Source organism: Scyliorhinus torazame, chromosome 14, assembly GCF_047496885.1.
Source record: "Scyliorhinus torazame isolate Kashiwa2021f chromosome 14, sScyTor2.1, whole genome shotgun sequence".
NCBI classification, from domain to species: domain Eukaryota; kingdom Metazoa; phylum Chordata; class Chondrichthyes; order Carcharhiniformes; family Scyliorhinidae; genus Scyliorhinus; species Scyliorhinus torazame.
Window position 1 is genome coordinate 207461688 of NC_092720.1, and position 22420 is coordinate 207484107.

At 54.2% G+C, this 22420-nt stretch overlaps 1 protein-coding gene across 1 annotated transcript in view; it reads right to left on the bottom strand.

The window, feature by feature from the left end:
- The window catches only part of skic2 (SKI2 subunit of superkiller complex), a 94919-nt gene that overhangs the window by 5082 nt on the left and 67417 nt on the right, over positions 1-22420 (bottom strand). Inside the window, exons 21-27 of the mRNA XM_072475533.1 lie at positions 21697-21834; positions 21479-21583; positions 15352-15496; positions 9237-9363; positions 8148-8358; positions 7382-7492; positions 2496-2714 (exon numbers count right to left, since the gene is read on the bottom strand). Of these exons, the coding sequence (XP_072331634.1) occupies positions 2496-2714; positions 7382-7492; positions 8148-8358; positions 9237-9363; positions 15352-15496; positions 21479-21583; positions 21697-21834 (1056 nt within the window). The remainder of the gene's footprint in view (positions 1-2495; positions 2715-7381; positions 7493-8147; positions 8359-9236; positions 9364-15351; positions 15497-21478; positions 21584-21696; positions 21835-22420) is intronic.

A 22420-nucleotide genomic window follows, 5' to 3' on the forward strand; every position in this document is an offset into this window, starting at 1 on the left:
CAGGGTCCGTAACCCAGTGCCCACACACCCAGACCTCAGGGTCTATACCCCAGTGCCTACACACCCAGACATCGGGGTCTATACCCCATTGCCTACACACTCAGTCCGCAGTGTCTATATCCCAGTGCCCACACACCCAGTCTGCAGGGTCTATACCCCAGTGCCCACACACCCAGTCTGCAGGGTCTATACCCCAGTGCCCACACACCCAGACCTCAGGGTCTATATACCCCAGTGCCCACACACCCAGACCTCAGGGTCTATATACCCCAGTGCCCACACACCCAGACCTCAGGGTCTATATACCCCAGTGCCCACAGACCCAGACCTCAGGGTCTATACCCCAATGCCCACACACCTAGACCTCAGGGTCCGTAACCCGGTGCCCACACACCCAGACCTCAGGGTCTACACCCCAATGCCCACACACCCAGACCTCAGGGTCTATACCCCAGTGCCCACACACCCAGACCTCCGGGTCTATACCCCAGTGCCCACACACCCAGACCTCCGGGTCTATACCCCAGTGCCCACACACCCAGACCTCAGGGTCTATACCCCAGTGCCCACACACCCAGACCTCCGGGTCTATACCCCAATGCCCACACACCCAGACCTCAGGGTCTATACCCCAGTGCCCACACACCCAGACCTCTGGGTCTATACCCCAGTGCCCACACACCCAGACCTCAGGGTCTATACCCCAGTGCCCACACACCCAGACCTCAGGGTCTATACCCCAGTGCCCACACACCCAGACCTCCGGGTCTATACCCCAGTGCCCACACACCCAGACCTCAGGGTCTATACCCCAGTGCCCACACACCCAGACCTCCGGGTCTATACCCCAGTGCCCACACACCCAGACCTCAGGGTCTATACCCCAGTGCCCACACACCCAGACCTCCGGGTCTATACCCCAATGCCCACACACCCAGACCTCAGGGTCTATACCCCAGTGCCCACACACCCAGACCTCCGGGTCTATACCCCAGTGCCCACACACCCAGACCTCAGGGTCTATACCCCAGTGCCCACACACCCAGACCTCAGGGTCTATACCCCAGTGCCCAGACATCGGGGTCTATACCCCATTGCCTACACACTCAGTCCGCAGTGTCTATATCCCAGTGCCCACATACCCGGACCTCAGGGTCTATACCCCAGTGCCCACACACCCAGACCTCAGGGTCTAGACCCCAATGCCCACACACCCAGTCCACATTGTCTACACCCCAATGCCCACACACCCAGTCCGCAGGGTCTACACCCCAATGCCCACATACCCAGACCTCGGGGTCTATACCCCAGTGCCCAAACACCCAGTCTGCAGGGTCTATACCCCAGTGCCCACACACCCAGACATCGGGGTCTATACCCCATTGCCTACACACTCAGTCCGCAGTGTCTATACCCCAGTGCCCACACACCCAGTCTGCAGGGTCTATACCCCAATGCCCACACACCCAGACATCAAGGTCTACACCCCAATGCCCACACACCCAGACCTCAGGGTCCGTAACCCAGTGCCCACACACCCAGACCTCAGGGTCTACACCCCAATGCCCACACACCCAGACATCAGGGCCTATACTCCAGTGCCCATAGACCCAGACCTCAGGGTCTACACCCCAATGCCCACACACCCAGACATCAAGGTCTACACCCCAATGCCCACACACCCAGACCTCAGGGTCCGTAACCCAGTGCCCACACACCCAGACCTCAGGGTCTACACCCCAATGCCCACACACCCAGACCTCAGGGTCCATAACCCGGTGCCCACACACCCAGTCCGCAGGGTCAATACCCCAGTGCCCACACACCCAAACCTCAGGGTCTATACCCCAGTGCCCACATACCCAGACCTCTGGGTCTATACCCCAGTGCCCACACACCCAGACCTCAGGGTCTATACCCCAGTGCCCAGACACCCAGACCTCCGGGTCTATACCCCAGTGCCCACACACCCAAACCTCAGGGTCTATACCCCAAATCCCACACACCCAGACATCAAGGTCTACACCCCAATGCCCACACACCCAGACCTCAGGGTCCGTAACCCAGTGCCCACACACCCAGACCTCAGGGTCTACACCCCAATGCCCACACACCCAGACCTCAGGGTCCATAACCCGGTGCCCACACACCCAGTCCGCAGGGTCAATACCCCAGTGCCCACACACCCAAACCTCAGGGTCTATACCCCAGTGCCCACATACCCAGACCTCCGGGTCTATACCCCAGTGCCCACACACCCAGACCTCAGGGTCTATACCCCAGTGCCCAGACACCCAGACCTCCGGGTCTATACCCCAGTGCCCACACACCCAAACCTCAGGGTCTATACCCCAATGCCCACACACCCAGACCTCAGGGTCTACACCCCAATGCCCACACACCCAGTCCGCAGGGTCTATACCCAAGTGCCCACTCACCCAGTCTGCATCGTTTATACCCCAGTGCCCAATCCGCAGGGTTGAACCCACTCTCACCTTGCGAAGAACCTCATTGAGTTCTGGCTCCACCTGCGTTTTCTGCTGGAAGACTAGACAGGAGAGAAGAGCCACAATCTCCTCTGGGTGCAGGTCTGTCAGCACATTCTCAAACACCATCTCCGTCACAATCAGCTCGTGGTTACTGATCTCACAGGCCACTCGGCCCTTCAGCTGCACAGCACAGCTCTCGTCGATATACTTGAGGGTCTTCAGTACCTGTTGGGGAGGAGGCAGAAAGGGACGTCAGTGCTGGTGTCTCGGTCAAGAGGAAAAAAAAATCTGTATATTCCTCAGCTGAACTACTTTCTAAACTCATTTTTTTTGTGCTTTTCAAGGTGGACAATTGCTGAGCTGACAGGATGTCTGCAGTTGGTCACATGCAGTTTCCGAGTAACAAGCACCAATACCTCAAATAACTGGAATGTAACTCCTGGCCCAGCATAAACATTTCAACCCAGCCAACAAAATGGCCCCACAGACGATGGGCCTACTCCAGCCAACTTCAGCCAAAGACAACCGTTCACAGGTCTTAATCTCTAATAATGGTGCCAAAGGCCCAAGCATTAGCTGTTCTAACGCAATGATTTCACACAAGACAAGCCCAAACCAGAAAGATGTGCAGGTTAGGTGGGGTTATGGGGTCACGCCAGGGGAGTGGGCCCAGGTCGGATGCCCTCTCTCTCAGAAGGACGGTGCAGACCCAATGGGCAAAATGGCCTCCTTCTGCACTGGAGAGATTCTATTGTTTTAACAAAAGGAATCCTGATTCCAATTCGACACCTTGAAGTTCCAGCTAGGGGAATACACCTCCTTTGTCCCACATCGAGGAAGGGTGGTGGGAAGTATGTCACATGGCATCCCCAAGCTGCAGCGCCACATTGTCCAGTGGAACGAAAACTGGCAGTTACGGCTTTTTTATAAAATATATTTTATTCCAAATATGTATAAACAAGAATATTAATACCAATAACCAATAAAACAATCAGGAACATACAATTTTGTACAATTTTATCTTGTTTTACCTTTGTTCTCCCCCACGACAAAAAGATCTTCAAACATTGTCACACCAACAATCCTCGCCGTGTCTCGAATCCTTCCTCCCACCCCCTTATCTCAAATATAATCTTTTCCAAAAGTAGAAAGTCATACATACAGATCTCCCAACTAGGCTCCCGGTAGCATGTCTGCCTTCCAGTTTAACAAAATGCTCCGCCGGGCAATCAGAGAAGCAAAAGCAATAACATCAGCCTTTTTTGCTTCCATTAGCTCCGGCTCCTCAGAGACCCCAAAAATCACCACCGTTGACTCTGACCTGACCTGTAATCCCTATAATTTTAGATAATGTCCCAAACACCGCAGTTGCTGCTTCGACTTCCTGCGACCTCCCGAAACAGCTGGTGCTGTCTGCCATCGAGCAAAGGAGTTGGCAGCGGAATGAACACCAACTCTCATCAAACTTGTGAACCGCTGGAGGCTTCGAACCTGTGCCTCCAGGACTAATTCACTCTACACGTGACTTCTCCCAACATGGACGTCTCGCTTGGGAAAGACCGCTCACTCCACAATCGGCCAACTTCCTCTTTAAAGGTACATTCCAGTTGACTTTGGATTCTGGATTCCAAACATGTGTAAAACTCAACCTAGTATTTTAATTGTGGACATGCCCCGAACCCTTTTTCTTATACTCCCGTTTATTGCACAAGAGGTGGATACTGTGAAGCACCCTCTCGCCTGAGTGAATGTAAAAATATTTCATCTTACCTCGGGTTTTCTCTGTAAGTTACTAACAGAGGATTGGGACATTCCAAATTTAAGAGTTGGGAAAAATACATGGCCATTTTTAAAAAAGAGAAAATCAGAGTGAAAAAAAACAACAACTTTATGTTTACAGACAGGTAGAGAGTGGGGAATTCAGGAAAGTTTAATTTAACACCCAAATCCGATCATGACAGTTAGACAGGGGGCAATTTGCTACTCCATCTCTCTCCTCACTTTCCCCCTCCGTTACCATCCTCGCATTCTCCCTTTCCCCCCCTCGCATTCTCCCCTTCTCAGTTTGTTTCTAGTTATCACTTTACCCCTGTGCCCCCCTCACTCTATGCCCCCCCATTTTCCCTTTGCGTACACCCTCTTCCCCCATTTTCCCCTTGGGCCCACTCCCTCAGTTTGCCCCTCGGGCCCACCAAACCTCGCACACCCTCTCCTCGCTCTGACAGACGAGCTCTCGCTCTCTCCTCGCTCTGACAGACGAGCTCTCGCTCTCTCCTCGCTCTGACAGACGAGCTCGCGCTCTTTCCTCGCTCGCTCAGATGAGCTTTCCTCACTCTCTCCTCACTTTCTACTCACTCTCTCTCAGATGAGCTCTCCTCACTCTCTCCTTGCTCGGTCAGTCGAGCTCTCGCTCTCTCCTCGCTCGGTCAGACGAGCTCTCGCTCTCTCCTCGCTCAGACAGCCGAGCTCTCGCTCTCTCCTAGCTCGGTCAGACGAGCTCTCGCTCTCTCCTCGCTCGGTCAGACGAGCTCTCACTCTCTCCTCGCTCGATCAGGCGAGCTCTCACTCTCTCCTCGCCCTGACAGACGAGCTCTCACTCTCTCCTCGCCCTGACAGACGAGCTCTCACTCTCTCCTCGCCCTGACAGACGAGCTCTCACTCTCTCCCCGTTCTGTCAGACGAGCTCTCGCTCTCTCTCCTCGCTCTGACAGACGAGCTCTCGCTCTCTCTCCTCACTCGTCAGACGAGCTCTCGCTCTCTCTCCTCACTCGTCAGACGAGCTCTCGCTTTCTCCTCGCTCTGACAGACGAGCTCTCGCTCTCTCCTCGCTCTGACAGACGAGCTCTCGCTCTCTCCTCGCTCTGACAGACGAGCTCTCGCTCTCTCCTCGCTCTGACAGACGAGCTCTCGCTCTCTCCTCGCTCTGACAGACGAGCTCTCGCTCTCTCCTCGCTCTGACAGACGAGCTCTCGCTCTCTCCTCGCTCTGACAGACGAGCTCTCGCTCTCTCCTCGCTCTGACAGACGAGCTCTCGCTCTCTCCTCGCTCTGACAGACGAGCTCTCGCTCTCTCCTCGCTCTGACAGACGAGCTCTCGCTCTCTCCTCGCTCTGACAGACGAGCTCTCGCTCTCTCCTCGCTCTGACAGACGAGCTCTCGCTCTCTCCTCGCTCTGACAGACGAGATCTCGCTCTCTCCTCGCTCTGACAGACGAGCTCTCGCTCTCTCCTCGCTCTGACAGACGAGCTCTCGCTCTCTCCTCGCTCTGACAGACGAGCTCTCGCTCTCTCCTCGCTCTGACAGACGAGCTCTCGCTCTCTCCTCGCTCTGACAGACGAGCTCTCGCTCTCTCCTCGCTCTGACAGACGAGCTCTCGCTCTCTCCTCGCTCTGACAGACGAGCTCTCGCTCTCTCCTCGCTCTGACAGACGAGCTCTCGCTCTCTCCTCGCTCTGACAGACGAGCTCTCGCTCTCTCCTCGCTCTGACAGACGAGCTCTCGCTCTCTCCTCGCTCTGACAGACGAGCTCTCGCTCTCTCCTCGCTCTGACAGACGAGCTCTCGCTCTCTCCTCGCTCTGACAGACGAGCTCTCGCTCTCTCCTCGCTCTCTCAGATGAGCTCGCCTCACTCTCTCCTCACTCTGTCAGACGAGCTCTCACTCTCTCCTCACTCTGTCAGACGAGCTCTCACTCTCTCCTCACTCTGTCAGACAAGTTCTCTCACTCACTCTGGCACTCGAGCATTCTCACTTTCTCTCACTCTGACAGACACGCCTCCTCATGCTCGTGGACCTGTCCTCTCATGCTCGTGGACCTGTCCTCTCACTCTCGCGGACCTGTCCTCTCACTCTCGCGGACCTGTCCCCTCACTCTCGCGGACCTGTCCCCTCACTCTCGCGGGCCTGTCCCCTCACTCTCGCGGGCCTGTCCCCTCACTCTCGCGGGCCTGTCCTCTCACTCTCGCGGGCCTGTCCTCTCACTCTCGCGGGCCTGTCCTCTCACTCTCGCGGGCCTGTCCCCTCACTCTCGCGGACCTGTCCCCTCACTCTCGCGGACCTGTCCTCTCACTCTCGCGGGCCTGTCCTCTCACTCTCGCGGGCCTGTCCCCTCACTCTCGCGGACCTGTCCTCTCACTCTCGCGGACATGTCCCCTCACTCTCGCGGGCCTGTCCTCTCACTCTCGCGGACCTGTCCCCTCACTCTCGCGGACCTGTCCCCTCACTCTCGCGGACCTGTCCCCTCACTCTCGCGGACCTGTCCTCTCACTCTCGCGGACCTGTCCTCTCACTCTCGCGGACATGTCCCCTCACTCTCGCGGACCTGTCCCCTCACTCTCGCGGACCTGTCCCCTCACTCTCGCGGACCTGTCCCCTCACTCTCGCGGACCTGTCCCCTCACTCTCGCGGGCCTGTCCCCTCACTCTCGCGGGCCTGTCCTCTCACTCTCGCGGACCTGTCCCCTCACTCTCGCGGACCTGTACTCTCACTCTCGCGGACCTGTACTCTCACTCTCGCGGACATGTCCTCTCACTCTCGCGGACATGTCCTCTCACTCTCGCGGACCTGTCCCCTCACTCTCGCGGACATGTCCTCTCACTCTCGCGGACCTGTCCTCTCACTCTCGCGGACCTGTCCCCTCACTCTCGCGGACCTGTCCCCTCACTCTCGCGGACCTGTCCCCTCACTCTCGCGGACATGTCCTCTCACTCTCGCGGACCTGTCCTCTCACTCTCGCGGACCTGTCCTCTCACTCTTGCGGACCTGTCCCCTCACTCTCGCGGACCTGTCCCCTCACTCTCGCGGACCTGTCCCCTCACTCTCGCGGACCTGTCCTCTCACTCTTGCGGACATGTCCTCTCACTCTCACTCTAATGGACGTGCCCTCTCAGACTTACATTGACTCTCTGCTCGTACTCTGGAAGCAGCATGAGACTCCGGTCCGAGACCAGGAAACGGAGTCGGTCCAGCTCATCTTTAATCATCATCCGCTCCTGCATCCGTGCGTACTGCAGAGAGGAACGTGAACAATTAGCAACGGTCAGACATATCGGTGTCACCCCAGCCCTCTCCCTCCACACACCCAAACCCACCTCCTAAAGTGTGTGTACTGTAAGGAACAAGAGCAACCAGCAGCGGTTAGCTGGTGTTGGTATCCCTCTCTCTCAGGCTCCCAGCACAGGGAGGCGTACCTTTAAGGATTAATTACTCAAGGAGCTCCCGTGCCCACAGAGAAGTTTATACAGACACTGAGTGAACTGGGAGCTCTCACCATTGGGATGTGGCAAACACTGCCCAGGCACCCACTTACTGACTCTTCCTGGTCACCCGCTGGGGTTAGCTGGCCTGCAGGTTTACCCTCCCTTTCCACGGATATCGGGAGGCAGGAATGCTCGTGCTGCTGACCCAAAGCAGGGCGCTGGCGGCAGAGGGACTCCGAGATAATGCCACAACAGCCAGGGCGATGACAACCGATAGACATTTGGTGTTGACTCTGACAGGAATGGGAACTCAAGATCAGATTCGGTCAGATCCCACATCGCTCTCGGGTGTCCACCATCAAGGTCAGCTCGCAAACATCAACTGACAGCTATCTGAGCAGCGCAAAACTCTACAACTGTGAGGAGGAGAGGGGGAGCGGGGGAGGGAAAGGACAGACAGTACCTCAGTGGAGAATCTGGGACTGTGAAAACAGGTGAACTTGCTGAGGGAGTCCTCGAGGCGTCTCGCTCTGGTATAGTCGTCCACCAGGTCCAGATCCTTCAGCTGCAGGTCACTGATGGGGTCCAAGCAGGCAATCCCATCCGGGTGAGATTCAGCCAACCGCAGGAGCTCCTGAGTGGCCGTGGTGACTGATGGGCCGGGTGGGTCATTCCTAGGAGCGGACAGAGAGAGAGAGAGAGAGAGAGAGAGAGAGAGAGAGAGAGAGAGGGAGAGAGAGAGAGAGAGACTTTCTGTGAGACAGCCAGACCCCGAGAGGGCAATGCAAAAGGCGGGCACGACAGGTCCACTCTCGTTCCTCAGGGCCATCCCTTCGCCTGTCTGTGGGGGGGCACAAGCTCAACATTCATTCTCGGGAGAGGGTGAGAAGCCAAGGAGGATGGTTTGAAAAGAACAAGGGAGACCGTCGGCCAAATGTAGAGACAACAACAACTTGCATTTATACAGCACCTGAAACTAAGTGAAATGGCACAGGGGCAACATCAGACACTGAGCTCATTGACGGGGAACAAGCCATCTGATTCGTGATGCAGAGAGAGGCCAATCCCCATACAAGCTGAGCTTATTCATGAAGGCCCCGCCTTCTCAACCTTGCCCCTCGCCTGAGGTGTGGTGATCCTCAGGTTAAATCGCCACCAGTCAGCTCTCCACCCTCAAAGGGGGATCACCTGGGATCATAGTGACTTTACATAGGAGATATTAGGACAAGCTCTGAAAATATGGACAAGGTATAAAGGAGCAGAGATAGAGAAACAAAGGGAATTCCTAAACCTGGACAGCTGGAGACACAGCCAATGGGTGATGCTAAAGTCAGATATGTAAAAGAGCAGAATTGGAGGAGGTGACAGAGACGGGAGGGAGGGTCCGACAGAGAATGGGAGAGTGGGTGGGGTTGGATGTTGGATACGGGATGGGCGGCGAGACGACAGAGACAGAGGGAAGGGGGCAACACAGACAGGCATTTGGGTGTGCTGCACTCCTTAGGCGATCAGCATTTCACCCTGGAAACCCCTCCCCCTGACTCGGACTAACCTGAAGCGAGGAATCTGCCTCTTCTTAAAGTCGTCAATGATCTTATCCGCATTGATGCGCAGAGTTTTAACAGTCACACTGCCGATCTGCTTGGTGGTCAGTTTCTCCACCGTGTGTCCGCAGGGTCCTGGGGGTGTAAGGCAGAGATTAAAGGAGTTCAGAAGGTAATAGTACTAAAGGGACAGACATGGGGTGTCCGAGAGAGCCAATGAAAGAGTATAAACAATAGATTAAGACAGTGGGAGGGAGACAGCAAGAGAGGGCGAGAGAGGGAAGAGAAAGGGAGAGAGGGAGGAAGAGAGAGGGAGAGCGAGAGGGGGAGGGAGTGAGCGAGAGGGGACGGGAGAGAGGGGGAGGGAGAGAGCGAAGGGGGAGGGAGAGAGCGAGAGAGGGAGGGAGACAGCGAGAGAGGGAGGGAGACAGCGAGAGAGGGAGGGAGACAGCGAGAGAGGGAGGGAGAGAGGGAGAGAAGGAGGGAGAGAGGGAGGGAGGGAGGGAGAGAGGGAGGGAGGGAGGGAGACAGACAACGAGAGAGAGGGAGAAAGACAGCGAGAGAGAGAGGAGAGACAGCGAGAGAGAGGGAGGGTGACAGTGAGGGAGCAGACGAGAGAGGGGTGGAGCGAGCGAGAGAGGGAGGGAGAGAGCGAGAGAGAGAGAGACAGACAGACAGCGAGAGAGAGAGAGACAGACAGCGAGAGAGAGAGAGAGAGACAGACAGCGAGAGAGAGAGAGAGAGACAGACAGCGAGAGAGAGAGACAGAGACAGACAGCGAGAGAGAGAGACAGACAGCGAGAGAGAGAGACAGACAGCGAGAGAGAGAGAGACAGACAGCGAGAGAGAGAGAGACAGCGAGAGAGAGAGAGAGAGAGAGACAGCGAGAGAGAGAGAGAGAGAGAGAGACAGCGAGAGAGAGAGAGAGAGAGAGAGACAGCGAGAGAGAGAGAGAGAGAGACAGCGAGAGAGAGAGAGAGAGAGACAGCGAGAGAGGGAGACAGACAGCGAGAGAGGGAGACAGACAGCGAGAGAGGGAGACAGACAGCGAGAGAGGGAGACAGACAGCGAGAGAGGGAGACAGACAGCGAGAGAGGGAGACAGACAGCGAGAGAGGGAGACAGACAGCGAGAGAGGGAGACAGACAGCGAGAGAGGGAGACAGACAGCGAGAGAGGGAGACAGACAGCGAGAGAGGGAGACAGACAGCGAGAGAGGGAGACAGACAGCGAGAGAGGGAGAGAGACAGACAGCGAGAGAGAGAGAGAGAGAGACAGACAGCGAGAGAGAGAGACAGACAGCGAGAGAGAGAGACAGACAGCGAGAGAGAGAGACAGACAGCGAGAGAGAGAGACAGACAGCGAGAGAGAGAGACAGACAGCGAGAGAGAGAGACAGACAGCGAGAGAGAGAGACAGACAGCGAGAGAGAGAGACAGACAGCGAGAGAGAGAGACAGACAGCGAGAGAGAGAGACAGACAGCGAGAGAGAGAGACAGACAGCGAGAGAGAGAGACAGACAGCGAGAGAGAGAGACGGACAGCGAGAGAGGGAGACGGACAGCGAGAGAGGGAGACGGACAGCGAGAGAGGGAGACGGACAGCGAGAGGGGGAGACGGACAGCGAGAGGGGGAGACGGACAGCGAGAGGGGGAGACGGACAGCGAGAGGGGGAGACGGACAGCGAGAGGGGGAGACGGACAGCGAGAGGGGGAGACGGACAGCGAGAGGGGGAGACGGACAGCGAGAGGGGGAGACGGACAGCGAGAGGGGGAGACGGACAGCGAGAGGGGGAGACGGACAGCGAGAGGGGGAGACGGACAGCGAGAGGGGGAGACGGACAGCGAGAGGGGGAGACGGACAGCGAGAGGGGGAGGGAGACACCGAGAGAGAGAGAGAGAGAGACAGACAGCGAGAGAGAGAGAGAGAGAGAGAGAGAGAGACAGACAGACAGCGAGAGAAGGAGACGGACAGCGAGAGGGGGAGGGAGACACCGAGAGAGAGAGAGATAGCGAGAGAGGGAGAGACAGCGAGAGAGAGAGACAGACAGCGAGAGAGAGACAGACAGACAGCGAGAGAGAGACAGACAGACAGCGAGAGAGAGAGCCAGACAGCGAGAGAGAGAGACAGACAGCGAGAGAGAGAGAGACAGACAGCGAGAGAGAGAGACAGACAGACAGACAGACGAGAGAGACAGACAGACAGACAGACGAGAGAGAGAGAGAGAGACAGCCAGCGAGAGAGAGAGAGAGAGACAGCCAGCGAGAGAGAGAGAGACGGCCAGCGAGAGAGAGGGAGACGGCCAGCGAGAGAGAGGGAGACGGACAGCGGGAGAGGGAGACGGACAGCGGGAGAGGGAGACGGACAGCGGGAGAGGGAGACGGACAGCGAGAGAGGACACGAACACCGCGCAGGAACTGAAATTTGGACTCAGCGTGTTATTCAGGCTGCAGGTTGAGAAAATTGCCTTCTGTCCTAACTGTATAAACGTGCCTGTGGGCAGCCGGCAGCCTTGCTGAGGCAGGAGCACAAGTGGCAAAATGAAGAGGGCAAACACGGATGTTTGCACCTCCATGAATGAATCTTAAGACACCCGACAGTGAGTGGAGTGCAGGCGGCCTCCTCCTTCGCCCCTCGTGCAGTCCAGCCTCTGTAAACCTGAGCATTGGAGGACGACCGGGCGTTCACAGTTTTAGCAGTATGGTTAGAGGGATTCTCCAGTCAGGATTCTACCTCAGCCCCAGTACAAATTGTCTCACACTGGACTGCTGAGCTGATGCTGAAAAGACAGAACTTACTGACATTTTACATAGGAATTCTGCGTTTTTGGGCCTGTCCTTACCCCTGTAACCTCCTTCAGCCCAACAGCGGGTCTCTGGTATAAAACCCACGTTGGTTTATAGGCCAGGTTGGAGGATGTTTGCCTTTTAATTACACATATATGCCAAGGCCCAATTCCCTTGCAAGGTGATTTGTAGTGGGGAGGGTTTAAACTAACTAACGGGCGTTTGGGAACCAGGAGCTTCATGTGAGACAGGAATATCAAAGTGAACAGGATGCGGGAAGAGACAGATGGGATCAGAGTAGGACACAGCAAGGTGGGTTCAGAGGAAGGTAGGGATATGTGCATCTCAGTGCATGCGCAGACCGTGGTTAATAAGATGGGTAAGTTGCGAGCACAGATAACCACTAAAAAAAAATTTTTTAAATTGGGTTTCTGCTGAAGGCAAACAATGCAATAGTGACACGTGGAAATCTTTTTCACACATCGAGTGGCTAGGTTCGGGATTGCACTGTCTGAGTGTGTGGTGCAGGCAGGTTGAATCGAGGCTTTCAACAGGGAATTGGATTATTATCTGAAACGGAAGAATGTGCAGGTTGCAGATGGAAAGTGGAGGCTTTGGGGCAAACTGCACCTTCAGAGAGCTAGCACAGGGGCAGGACAGCCTTTTCGTTGATGTAACCGTTCTATATTCCTGAGATTCTGTATTTTTAGAAAGAACAGCAGCTGGTGGAAGGAAAATGTGTCAGAGGAGTTTCAGTATTAATCGCCAGTTTCACGTAGAATCAGATTGGTTATGGCACAGGAGGCGATTCAGCTTATCCTGTCCATGCAACTCAGTTAGCCCCGCTGCATCGCCTTATCCCGGATCCCTGAAATTGTTTTTTGTAATCATACGTAGAAAATAGAAGAGGAGGCCATTCAGCTCTTCAAGTCTGTACCATCATTCATTATGGCTGATCATCAAGTTCAATAGCCAAATTCCGCCTCCCCCCCCCATATCCCTTGATCCCTTTAGCACCAAGAGCTGTATCTACTTCCTTCTTGAAATTAATCAACTTTTTGGCCTGTGGTAGTGAATTCCACGATTCACTCCTCTCTGGGTGAAGACATTTCTCCCGACCTCAGTCCTAAAAGGTTTACCCCTTATCCTCGAACAATGACCCCTAGTTCTGGATTCCCCCAGCATCGGGAACATTCTTTCTGAATCTACCCTGTCTAATCCTGTTAGAATTTTGTACTTTTCTATGAGATCCACTCTCTCTCTTCTAAACTCCAATGAATATAATCCTAATCTATTTAGTCTCTGCTCATATGACAGTTCCGCCATCCCAGGAATCAGCCTGGTAAACCTTCACTGCACTCTCTCTATAGCAAGAACATCCTTCCTCAGATAAGGACACCAAAATTGCACCCAATATTCCAGGTATGGCCTTACTAATGCCCTGCAGTAAAACATCCCTATTCCTATATTCGAATCCGCTCGCTATGAAGGCCAACATACCAGTTGCCTTCTTTACTGCCTGCTGTACCTGCGTGCTTACTTTCATCAACTGTAGTACGAGGGCACCAAAATCTCGCTGACTACCCATCTCTCTCAATTTACACCCATTCAAATAATAATCTACCGTCCTATTTTTGTTACCAGAATGGTTAACCACTCATTTATCCACATTATACTGCGTCTACCATGCATACCCCACTCACTCAACCTGTCCAAATCCCGCGCAAGCATCTCTGCATCCTCCTCACAGCTCACCCTCCCACCCAACTTTGTATCATCTGTAAATTTGGCGATATTACATTTAGTTCCCTCATCCAAATCATTAATATACAATTTGAATAGTTGGGGTCCTAGCATTGATCTCTGCGGTACCCCACTGTCACTGCCTGCCAAACAGAAAAAAGTCCATTTATTCCAACGTTTTGCTTCCCGTCTGCTAACCAGCTTTCCATCCATCTCAAGACACTATCCGCAATTCCACGCGCTTTTACGTTACATAGTAATCTGCTATGTGAGACCTTGTCAAACGCCTTCTGACAATCTAAATAAACCAGATCCACTGGTCCTCCCTGGTCAACTCTACTAGTTACATCTTCAAAGAATTCCAGTAGATCTGTCAATCATGATTTCCCTTTTGCAAATCCATGCTGACTTTGTCTTATTGAAAAGGCAGATTTAGGTATAAAGAGGTAGATTTAGGTATAAAACCTGCATCCCAGGTTTAAATAAAACTGAAGGGCTCCTGCTTGCAGAAGCTAGTAACTTTCCATGGACAGATAGCAGCAAGCCATTGCCGAGGCAATAGATTAACCTTCCAAGGACTTGTAGTTTCGGCAAGGATGTCTTTGCATGGAAAGTAAATTGATTGTGCAGCTGCTGCTCAAGTGATCACCACAGAACACGACAATGGGATGGGAGTCTGGGGCTTTGCTCAGGTATATACTCAATCTAATAACTGCCTGAAAGCTTGTAGATAAGTAGAGGTACCCACGTGCTTGCTGATATTATAATACGATGTACATGCTTTGTTTACGATTGGTAACTATACTCATAGGTAATGCAATATGTAATCCTAATTATTAGCTATGAATGGCCACAGATAGTTTTTGAACAATTGTATTCTTTTGATTGATGTATGTTAATGGATGTATGAGATAACACACAAAGGTATAATTGCACAATTATTTCTGTGATTGGGAGTGGGCAAGCAACCTGGTAGTATCTTAACTCCCCTGTTAGCATGTAATAAAAGTTCTGAACTAAAACTCACCTCTAAAGTGTGGTCTGGTCAGTTGGGGAGTGAAGTAGCTATAGTTGAATAATTACCGGTGAAGCTCCCGCAACACTTATTATACCGCTGCTTTCCAAATGCTGTGCTATGAAATCCTTGATAATGGACTCTAGTAACTTTGCCACTACCGACGTTAGGCTCACTGGTCTATAGTTCCTCGTTTTCTCTCCATCTCTCTTTTTGAATAGCGGACTTATATTAGCTAACCTGTAGGGACCATTGCAGAGTCCAAAGAATTTGGGAAAATGACCACCAATGGACCGACTATTTTGTGGGCCACTTCCTTAACTGGGATGAAGATTATCAGGCTCTGGAGATTTATCAGCCTTCAATTCCATTAATTTCCTCAAAATCATTTCTCTACTAATACCGATTTCCTTCAGTTCTGCACTCAACCTTGTATTTCTCAGAACGTGTAGAATAGAATTCATGACTTCCTTTGTGAAGACAGGTGTAAAGGATGCATTTTGTTGCTCAGCTATTTCTTTATTCCCCGTTCTGAAGCAGAGTCCGACACTGGAACACATTTGACGTTATGTGTGAAGCTCACCTTCCGGTAGGAAGAGTTTATTGGTGAGGAGCTGATCAGGCGTCGGTGCCATAGGTAGAGCCTCAACTTCCTTCTCGGTTTCTTCTTGCCTGGACTCCGAGAGGACCAGAGTTGTGAACGTTCGGTTGGTTGAATCCGTGGCAACCTGCAGTTCATCAGAGAGTGCACAATGAGGATGGGTGCACAGGAGGAGGCCACTCGGCCTCTCAAACCTTTCCGCCATTTAATAAGATCAATATTGTACCTTAATTCCACTGGCCTGGTACCTTGTTTTAAGATAAAGTCAGTTGGTTTTGACATTTTAAATTGCCTCCCGCCCTCTCCCCAAACTCAACAGCTTCCTTTGCGGGGAAATATGGAGAGTGTGAGTAAGTGTGTGTGTGTGTGACATGCATGTGTGTGAGAGAGAGTGAGTGAGTGAGTGAGTGTGAGTACATGTGTGAGAGTGCGATTAAGTGTGTGTGAGTGCGAGTACGTGCGCGCGAGTACGTGCGTGTGTGTGAGTGAGAGAGTGAGTGTGAGAGAGTGTGCAAGAGAGTGAGCGTGCAAGAGAGTGGGCGTGCAAGAGAGTGGGCGTGCAAGAGAGTGGGCGTGCAAGAGTGGGCGTGCAAGAGTGGGCGTGCAAGAGTGGGCGTGCAAGAGTGGGCGTGCAAGAGTGGGCGTGCAAGAGTGGGCGTGCAAGAGTGGGCGTGCAAGAGTGGGCGTGCAAGAGTGGGCGTGCAAGAGTGGGCGTGCAAGAGTGGGCGTGCAAGAGTGGGCGTGCAAGAGTGGGCGTGCAAGAGTGGGCGTGCAAGAGTGGGCGTGCAAGAGTGGGCGTGCAAGAGTGGGCGTGCAAGAGTGGGCGTGCAAGAGTGGGCGTGCAAGAGTGGGCGTGCAAGAGTGGGCGTGCAAGAGTGGGCGTGCAAGAGTGGGCGTGCAAGAGTGGGCGTGCAAGAGTGGGCGTGCAAGAGTGGGCGTGCAAGAGTGGGCGTGCAAGAGTGGGCGTGCAAGAGTGGGCGTGCAAGAGTGGGCGTGCAAGAGTGGGCGTGCAAGAGTGGGCGTGCAAGAGTGGGCGTGCAAGAGTGGGCGTGCAAGAGTGGGCGTGCAAGAGTGGGCGTGCAAGAGTGGGCGTGCAAGAGTGGGCGTGCAAGAGTGGGCGTGCAAGAGTGGGCGTGCAAGAGTGGGCGTGCAAGAGTGGGCGTGCAAGAGTGGGCGTGCAAGAGTGGGCGTGCAAGAGTGGGCGTGCAAGAGTGGGCGTGCAAGAGTGGGCGTGCAAGAGTGGGCGTGCAAGAGTGGGCGTGCAAGAGTGGGCGTGCAAGAGTGGGCGTGCAAGAGTGGGGGCGCAAGAGTGGGGGCGCAAGAGTGGGGGCGCAAGAGTGGGGGCGCAAGAGTGGGGGCGCAAGAGTGGGGGCGCAAGAGTGGGGGCGCAAGAGTGGGGGCGCAAGAGTGGGGGCGCAAGAGTGGGGGCGCAAGAGTGGGGGCGCAAGAGTGGGGGCGCAAGAGTGGGGGCGCAAGAGTGGGGGCGCAAGAGTGGGGGCGCAAGAGTGGGGGCGCAAGAGTGGGGGCGCAAGAGTGGGGGCGCAAGAGTGGGGGCGCAAGAGTGGGGGCGCAAGAGTGGGGGCGCAAGAGTGGGGGCGCAAGAGTGGGGGCGCAAGAGTGGGGGTGCAAGAGTGGGGGTGCAAGAGTGGGGGTGCAAGAGTGGGGGTGCAAGAGTGGGGGTGCAAGAGTGGGGGTGCAAGAGTGGGGGTGCAAGAGTGGGGGTGCAAGAGTGGGGGTGCAAGAGTGGGCGTGCAAGAGTGGGCGTGCAAGAGTGGGCGTGCAAGAGTGGGTGTGCAAGAGTGGGCGTGCAAGAGTGGGCGTGCAAGAGTGGGCGTGCAAGAGTGGGCGTGCAAGAGAGCGGGCGTGCAAGAGAGCGAGTGTGAACAAGAACAAAGAAAAGTACAGCACAGGAACAGGCCCTTTGGCCCTCCAAGCCCGTGGCGACCATGCTGCCCAACTAAACTACAATCTTCTACACTTCCTGGGTCCGTATCCCTCTATTCCCATCCTATTCATGTATTTCCCAGCCCCTTAAATGTCACTATCGTCCCTGCTTCCACCACCTCCTCTGGTAGCGAGTTCCAGGCACCCACTACCCTCTGTGTAAAAAACTTGCCTCGTACATCTACTCTAAACCTTGCCCCTCTCACCTTAAACCTATGCCCCCTAGTAATTGACCCCTCTACCCTGGGGAAAAGCCTCTGACTATCCACTCTGTCTATGCCCCTCATAATTTTGTAGACCTCTATCAGGTCGCCCCTCAACCTCCATCGTTCCAGTGAGAACTAACCGAGTTTATTCAACCGCTCCTCATAGCTAATGCCCTCCATACCAGACAACATTCTTGTAAATCTCTTCTGTACCCTCTCTAAAGCCACCACATCCTTCTAGTAGTGTGGCGACCAGAATTGAAAACTAGTGTGGCCGAACTAAGGTTCTCTACAGCTGCAACATGACTTGCCAATTCTTATACTCAATGCCCCGGCCAATGAAGGCAAGATTGCCGTATGCCTCCTTGACTACCTTTCAGTGACCTGTGGACCTGTACACCTAGATCTCTCTGACTTTCAATACCCTTGAGGGTTCTACCATTCACTGTATATTCCCTACCTGCATTAGACCTTCCAAAATGCATTACCTCACATTTGTCCGGATTAAACTCCATCTGCCATCTCTCCACCCAAGTCTCCAGACAATCTAAATCCTGCTGTATCCTCTGACAGTCCTCATCGCTATGCGCAATTCCACCAACCTTTGTGTCGTCTGCAAACTTACTAATCAGACCAGTTACATTTTCCTCCAAATCATTTATATATACGACAAACAGCAACGGTCCCAGCACTGATTCTTGTGGAACACCACTGGTCACAGCCCTCCAATTAGAAAAGCATCCTTCCATTGCTACTCTCTGCCTACTATGACCTAGCCAGTTCTATATCCACCTTGCCAGCTCACCCCTGATCCCGTGTGACTTCACCGTTTGTACTAGTCTGCCATGAGGGACCTTGTCAAAGGCCTTTCTGAAGTCCATATAGACAACATCCACTGCCCTACCTGCATCCATCATCTTAGTGACCTCCTCGAAAAACTCTAACAAGTTAGTGAGACACAACCTCCCCTTCATAAAACCATGCTGCCTCTCACTAATACGTCCATTTGCTTCCAAATGGGAGTGGATCCTGTCTCGAAGAATTCTCTCCAGTAATTTCCCTCCCACTGATGTAAGGCTCACCGGCCTGTAGTTCCCTGGATTATCCTTGCTACCCTTCTTAAACAGAGGAACAACATTGGCTATTCTCCAGTCCTCCGGGACATCACCTGAAGACAGTGAGGATCCAAAGATTTCTGTCAAGGCCTCAGCAATTTCCTCTCTAGCCTCCTTCAGTATTCTGGGGTAGATCCCATCAGGCCCTGGGGACTTAGCTACCTTAATATTTTTCAAGACACCCAACACCTCGTCTTTTTGGATCTCAATGTGACCCAGGCTATCTACACACCCTTCTCCAGACTCAACATCTACCAATTCCTTCTCTTTGGTGAATACTGATGCAAAGTATTCATTTTGTACCTCGCCCATTTCCTCTGGCTCCACACATAGATTCCCTTGCCTATCCTTCAGTGGGCCAACCCTTTCCCTGGCTACCCTCTTGCTTTTTATGTACTGGTAAAAAGCCTTGGGATTTTCCATAACCCTATTTGCCAATGACTTTTCGTGACCCCTTCTAGCCCTCCTGACACTTTGCTTAAGTTCCTTCCTACTTTCCTTATATTCCACACAGGCTTCGTCTGTTCCCAGCCTTTTAGCCCTGACAAATGCCTCCTTTCTCTTTTTGACGAGGCCTACAATATCTCTCGATATCCAAGGTTCCCAAAAATTGCCGTATTTATCCTTCTTCCTCACAGGAACATGCCGGTCCTGAATTCCTTTCAACTGACACTTGAAAGCCTCCCACATGTCAGATGTTGATTTACCCTCAAACATCCGCCCCCAATCTAGATTCTTCAGTTCCCGCCTAATATTGTTATAATTAGCCTTCCCCAATTTAGTACATTCATCCTAGGACCACTCTTATCCTTGTCCACCAGCACTTTAAAACTTACTGAATTGTGGTCACTGTTTCCGAAATGCTCCCCTACTGAAACTTCTACCACCTGGCCGTGCTCATTCCCCAATACCAGGTCCAATACTGCCCCTTCCCTAGTTGGACTGTCTACATATTGTTTTAAGAAGCCCTCCTGGATGCTCCTTACATTCTTTGCCCCGTCGAGAGAGAGCACGCGAGTGCGTGAGAGAGAGAGAGCGCGCGAGTGCGTGAGAGAGAGCGCGCGAGTGCGTGAGAGAGAGCGCGCGAGTGCGTGAGAGAGAGCGCGCGAGTGCGTGAGAGCGCGCGAGTGCGTGAGAGAGAGCGCGCGAGTGCGTGAGAGAGAGAGCGCGCGAGTGCGTGAGAGAGAGCGCGCGCGAGTGCGTGAGAGAGAGAGCGCGCGAGTGCGTGAGAGAGAGAGCGCGCGAGTGCGTGAGAGCGCGCGAGTGCGTGAGAGAGAGCGCGCGAGTGCGTGAGAGAGAGCGCGCGAGTGCGTGAGAGAGAGCGCGCGAGTGCGTGAGAGAGAGCGCGCGAGTGCGTGAGAGAGAGCGCGCGAGTGCGTGAGAGAGAGCGCGCGAGTGCGTGAGAGAGAGCGCGCGAGTGCGTGAGAGAGAGCGCGCGAGTGCGTGAGAGAGAGCGCGCGAGTGCGTGAGAGAGAGCGCGCGAGTGCGTGAGAGAGAGCGCGCGAGTGCGTGAGAGAGAGCGCGCGAGTGCGTGAGAGAGAGCGCGCGAGTGCGTGAGAGAGCGCGCGAGTGCGAGAGAGAGCGCGCGAGTGCGAGAGAGAGCGCGCGAGTGCGTGAGAGAGAGCGCGCGAGTGCGTGAGAGAGAGAGAGCGCGAGTGCGTGAGAGAGAGAGCGCGCGAGTGCGTGAGAGAGAGAGCGCGCGAGTGCGTGAGAGAGAGAGCGCGCGAGTGCGTGAGAGAGAGAGCGCGCGAGTGCGTGAGAGAGCGCGAGTGCGTGAGAGAGAGCGCGAGTGCGTGAGAGGGAGCGCGAGTTCGTGAGAGGGAGCGCGGGTGCGTGAGAGGGAGCGCGGGTGCGTGAGAGGGAGCGCGGGTGCGTGAGAGGGAGCGCGGGTGCGTGAGAGGGAGCGCGGGTGCGTGAGAGGGAGCGCGGGTGCGTGAGAGGGAGCGCGGGTGCGTGAGAGGGAGCGCGGGTGCGTGAGAGGGAGCGCGGGTGCGTGAGAGGGAGCGCGGGTGCGTGAGAGGGAGCGCGGGTGCGTGAGAGGGAGCGCGGGTGCGTGAGAGGGAGTGCGGGTGCGTGAGAGGGAGCGCGGGTGCGTGAGAGGGAGCGCGGGTGCGTGAGAGGGAGCGCGGGTGCGTGAGAGGGAGCGCGTGCCTGAGAGGGAGCGCGTGCCTGAGAGGAAGCGCGTGCGTGAGAGGGAGCGCGTGCGTGAGAGGGAGCGTGTGCGTGAGAGGGAGCGCGTGTGAGAGGGAGCGCGTGTGTGAGAGCGCGAGTGCGTGTGAGAGCGCGAGTGCGTGTGAGAGAGTGAGTTCGTGTGTGAGAGCGAGTGCGTGTGTGAGAGCGAGTGCGTGTGTGAGAGCGAGTGCGTGTGTGAGAGCGAGTGCGTGTGAGAGCGAGTGCATGTGAGAGCGAGTGCGTGTGTAAGAGTGAGTGCGTGTGTAAGAGTGAGTGCGTGTGTGAGAGCGAGTGCGTGTGAGAGCGAGTGCGTGTGTGAGAGGGAGTGCGTGTGTGAGAGTGAGTGCGTGTGTGAGAGTCAGTGCGTGCGAGAGTGAGTGCCTGTGTGAGAGTAAGCGCGTGAGTGAGTTCGTGAGTGAGTGTGTAAGATAGTGTGTTTGTGTGTGTGTGAGTGAGAGTACGTGCATGAGTGAGTGAGTTTGAGTGTGTGTGTGAGTGAGTGTGAGTGTGTGCGTGCACGTGCGCTTCTATACTTGGTGAGCAAGGGAGCCAATCAAAGCTTCTGTGACCAAAGGCTCCACCTCAACACATCATGCACGCACCCCTCTGACCAACATAGGCATTTCAAAGCTTCGGTAATCACCCGCCACCAACTCCCCCGCCCCCTTCTACCTGTAGGATCACTCCCAGTGCATTCTTGTGACGTTGTGTTTTGACCACCAGGACACGACCAACGGACAGCGCCTTGAATCCACTCGTTGACTCCATGATCCTCTTCTATAACAGGAAAGAGGGAGAAGGGGAAAAAGAGAGAGGGAAGAGGTATTAAACCAACAGAGCAAACAATGATTAAATGTGGGGAGTTCGCACTGGGTCTCATCATCAATTACCTGTAGAGCGTCTCTTGTGCATAGGAGCTCCCGCACTGTATTATAATAGTGCTCCAAGTCACTCAGCTGTCCAATGCACTCCACCTCTTCCATGCTCGACAACTTCTTTGTCAGTTCCTGAATCTGCTGTTCATATATCTGCAAAACATAAGAACGTAACATAAGCAACACGAAGTACAGGGAAGTCATTTGGCCGTCAACAAGATTAAGAGTAAGATCAGGCAGAGGCAAGCCTCAGGGCTCAGCGGGACTGTAGGTCAGGAGTGCGCTTGCTGCAATGCAAGAAGTATAACAGGTAAAACAGATGAACCGTGAGCCTGGATTACTGCCTGGAATTATGATGCAATTACAATTATGGAGACATGTTTAAACGAGGGACAGGTCTGGCAGCTTAATGTCCCGGGATATCGTTGTTTGAGACGGGACAAAAGGGGAAATAAAAGAGATCGGGAAGGTGCATTGCTGATTAGGGAGCAGATCCCAGCTGTGTTGAGGGCGAACACATTGGAGGGATTATGGGCGAAGCTCAGGAATAAGAAGGGTACATTCACAATGTTGGGAGTGTTCCCTTCTTTAAGAAAGGATGCAGTGACAATCCAGAACGTTATAGGCCGGTGAGCCTGACATTAGTGGTGGGGAAGCTTTTGGAAAAGATACTGAGGGACAGGATATATGCACATTTTGAGGAAATTGGACTAGTTAGTGACCGGCAGCATAGTTTTAT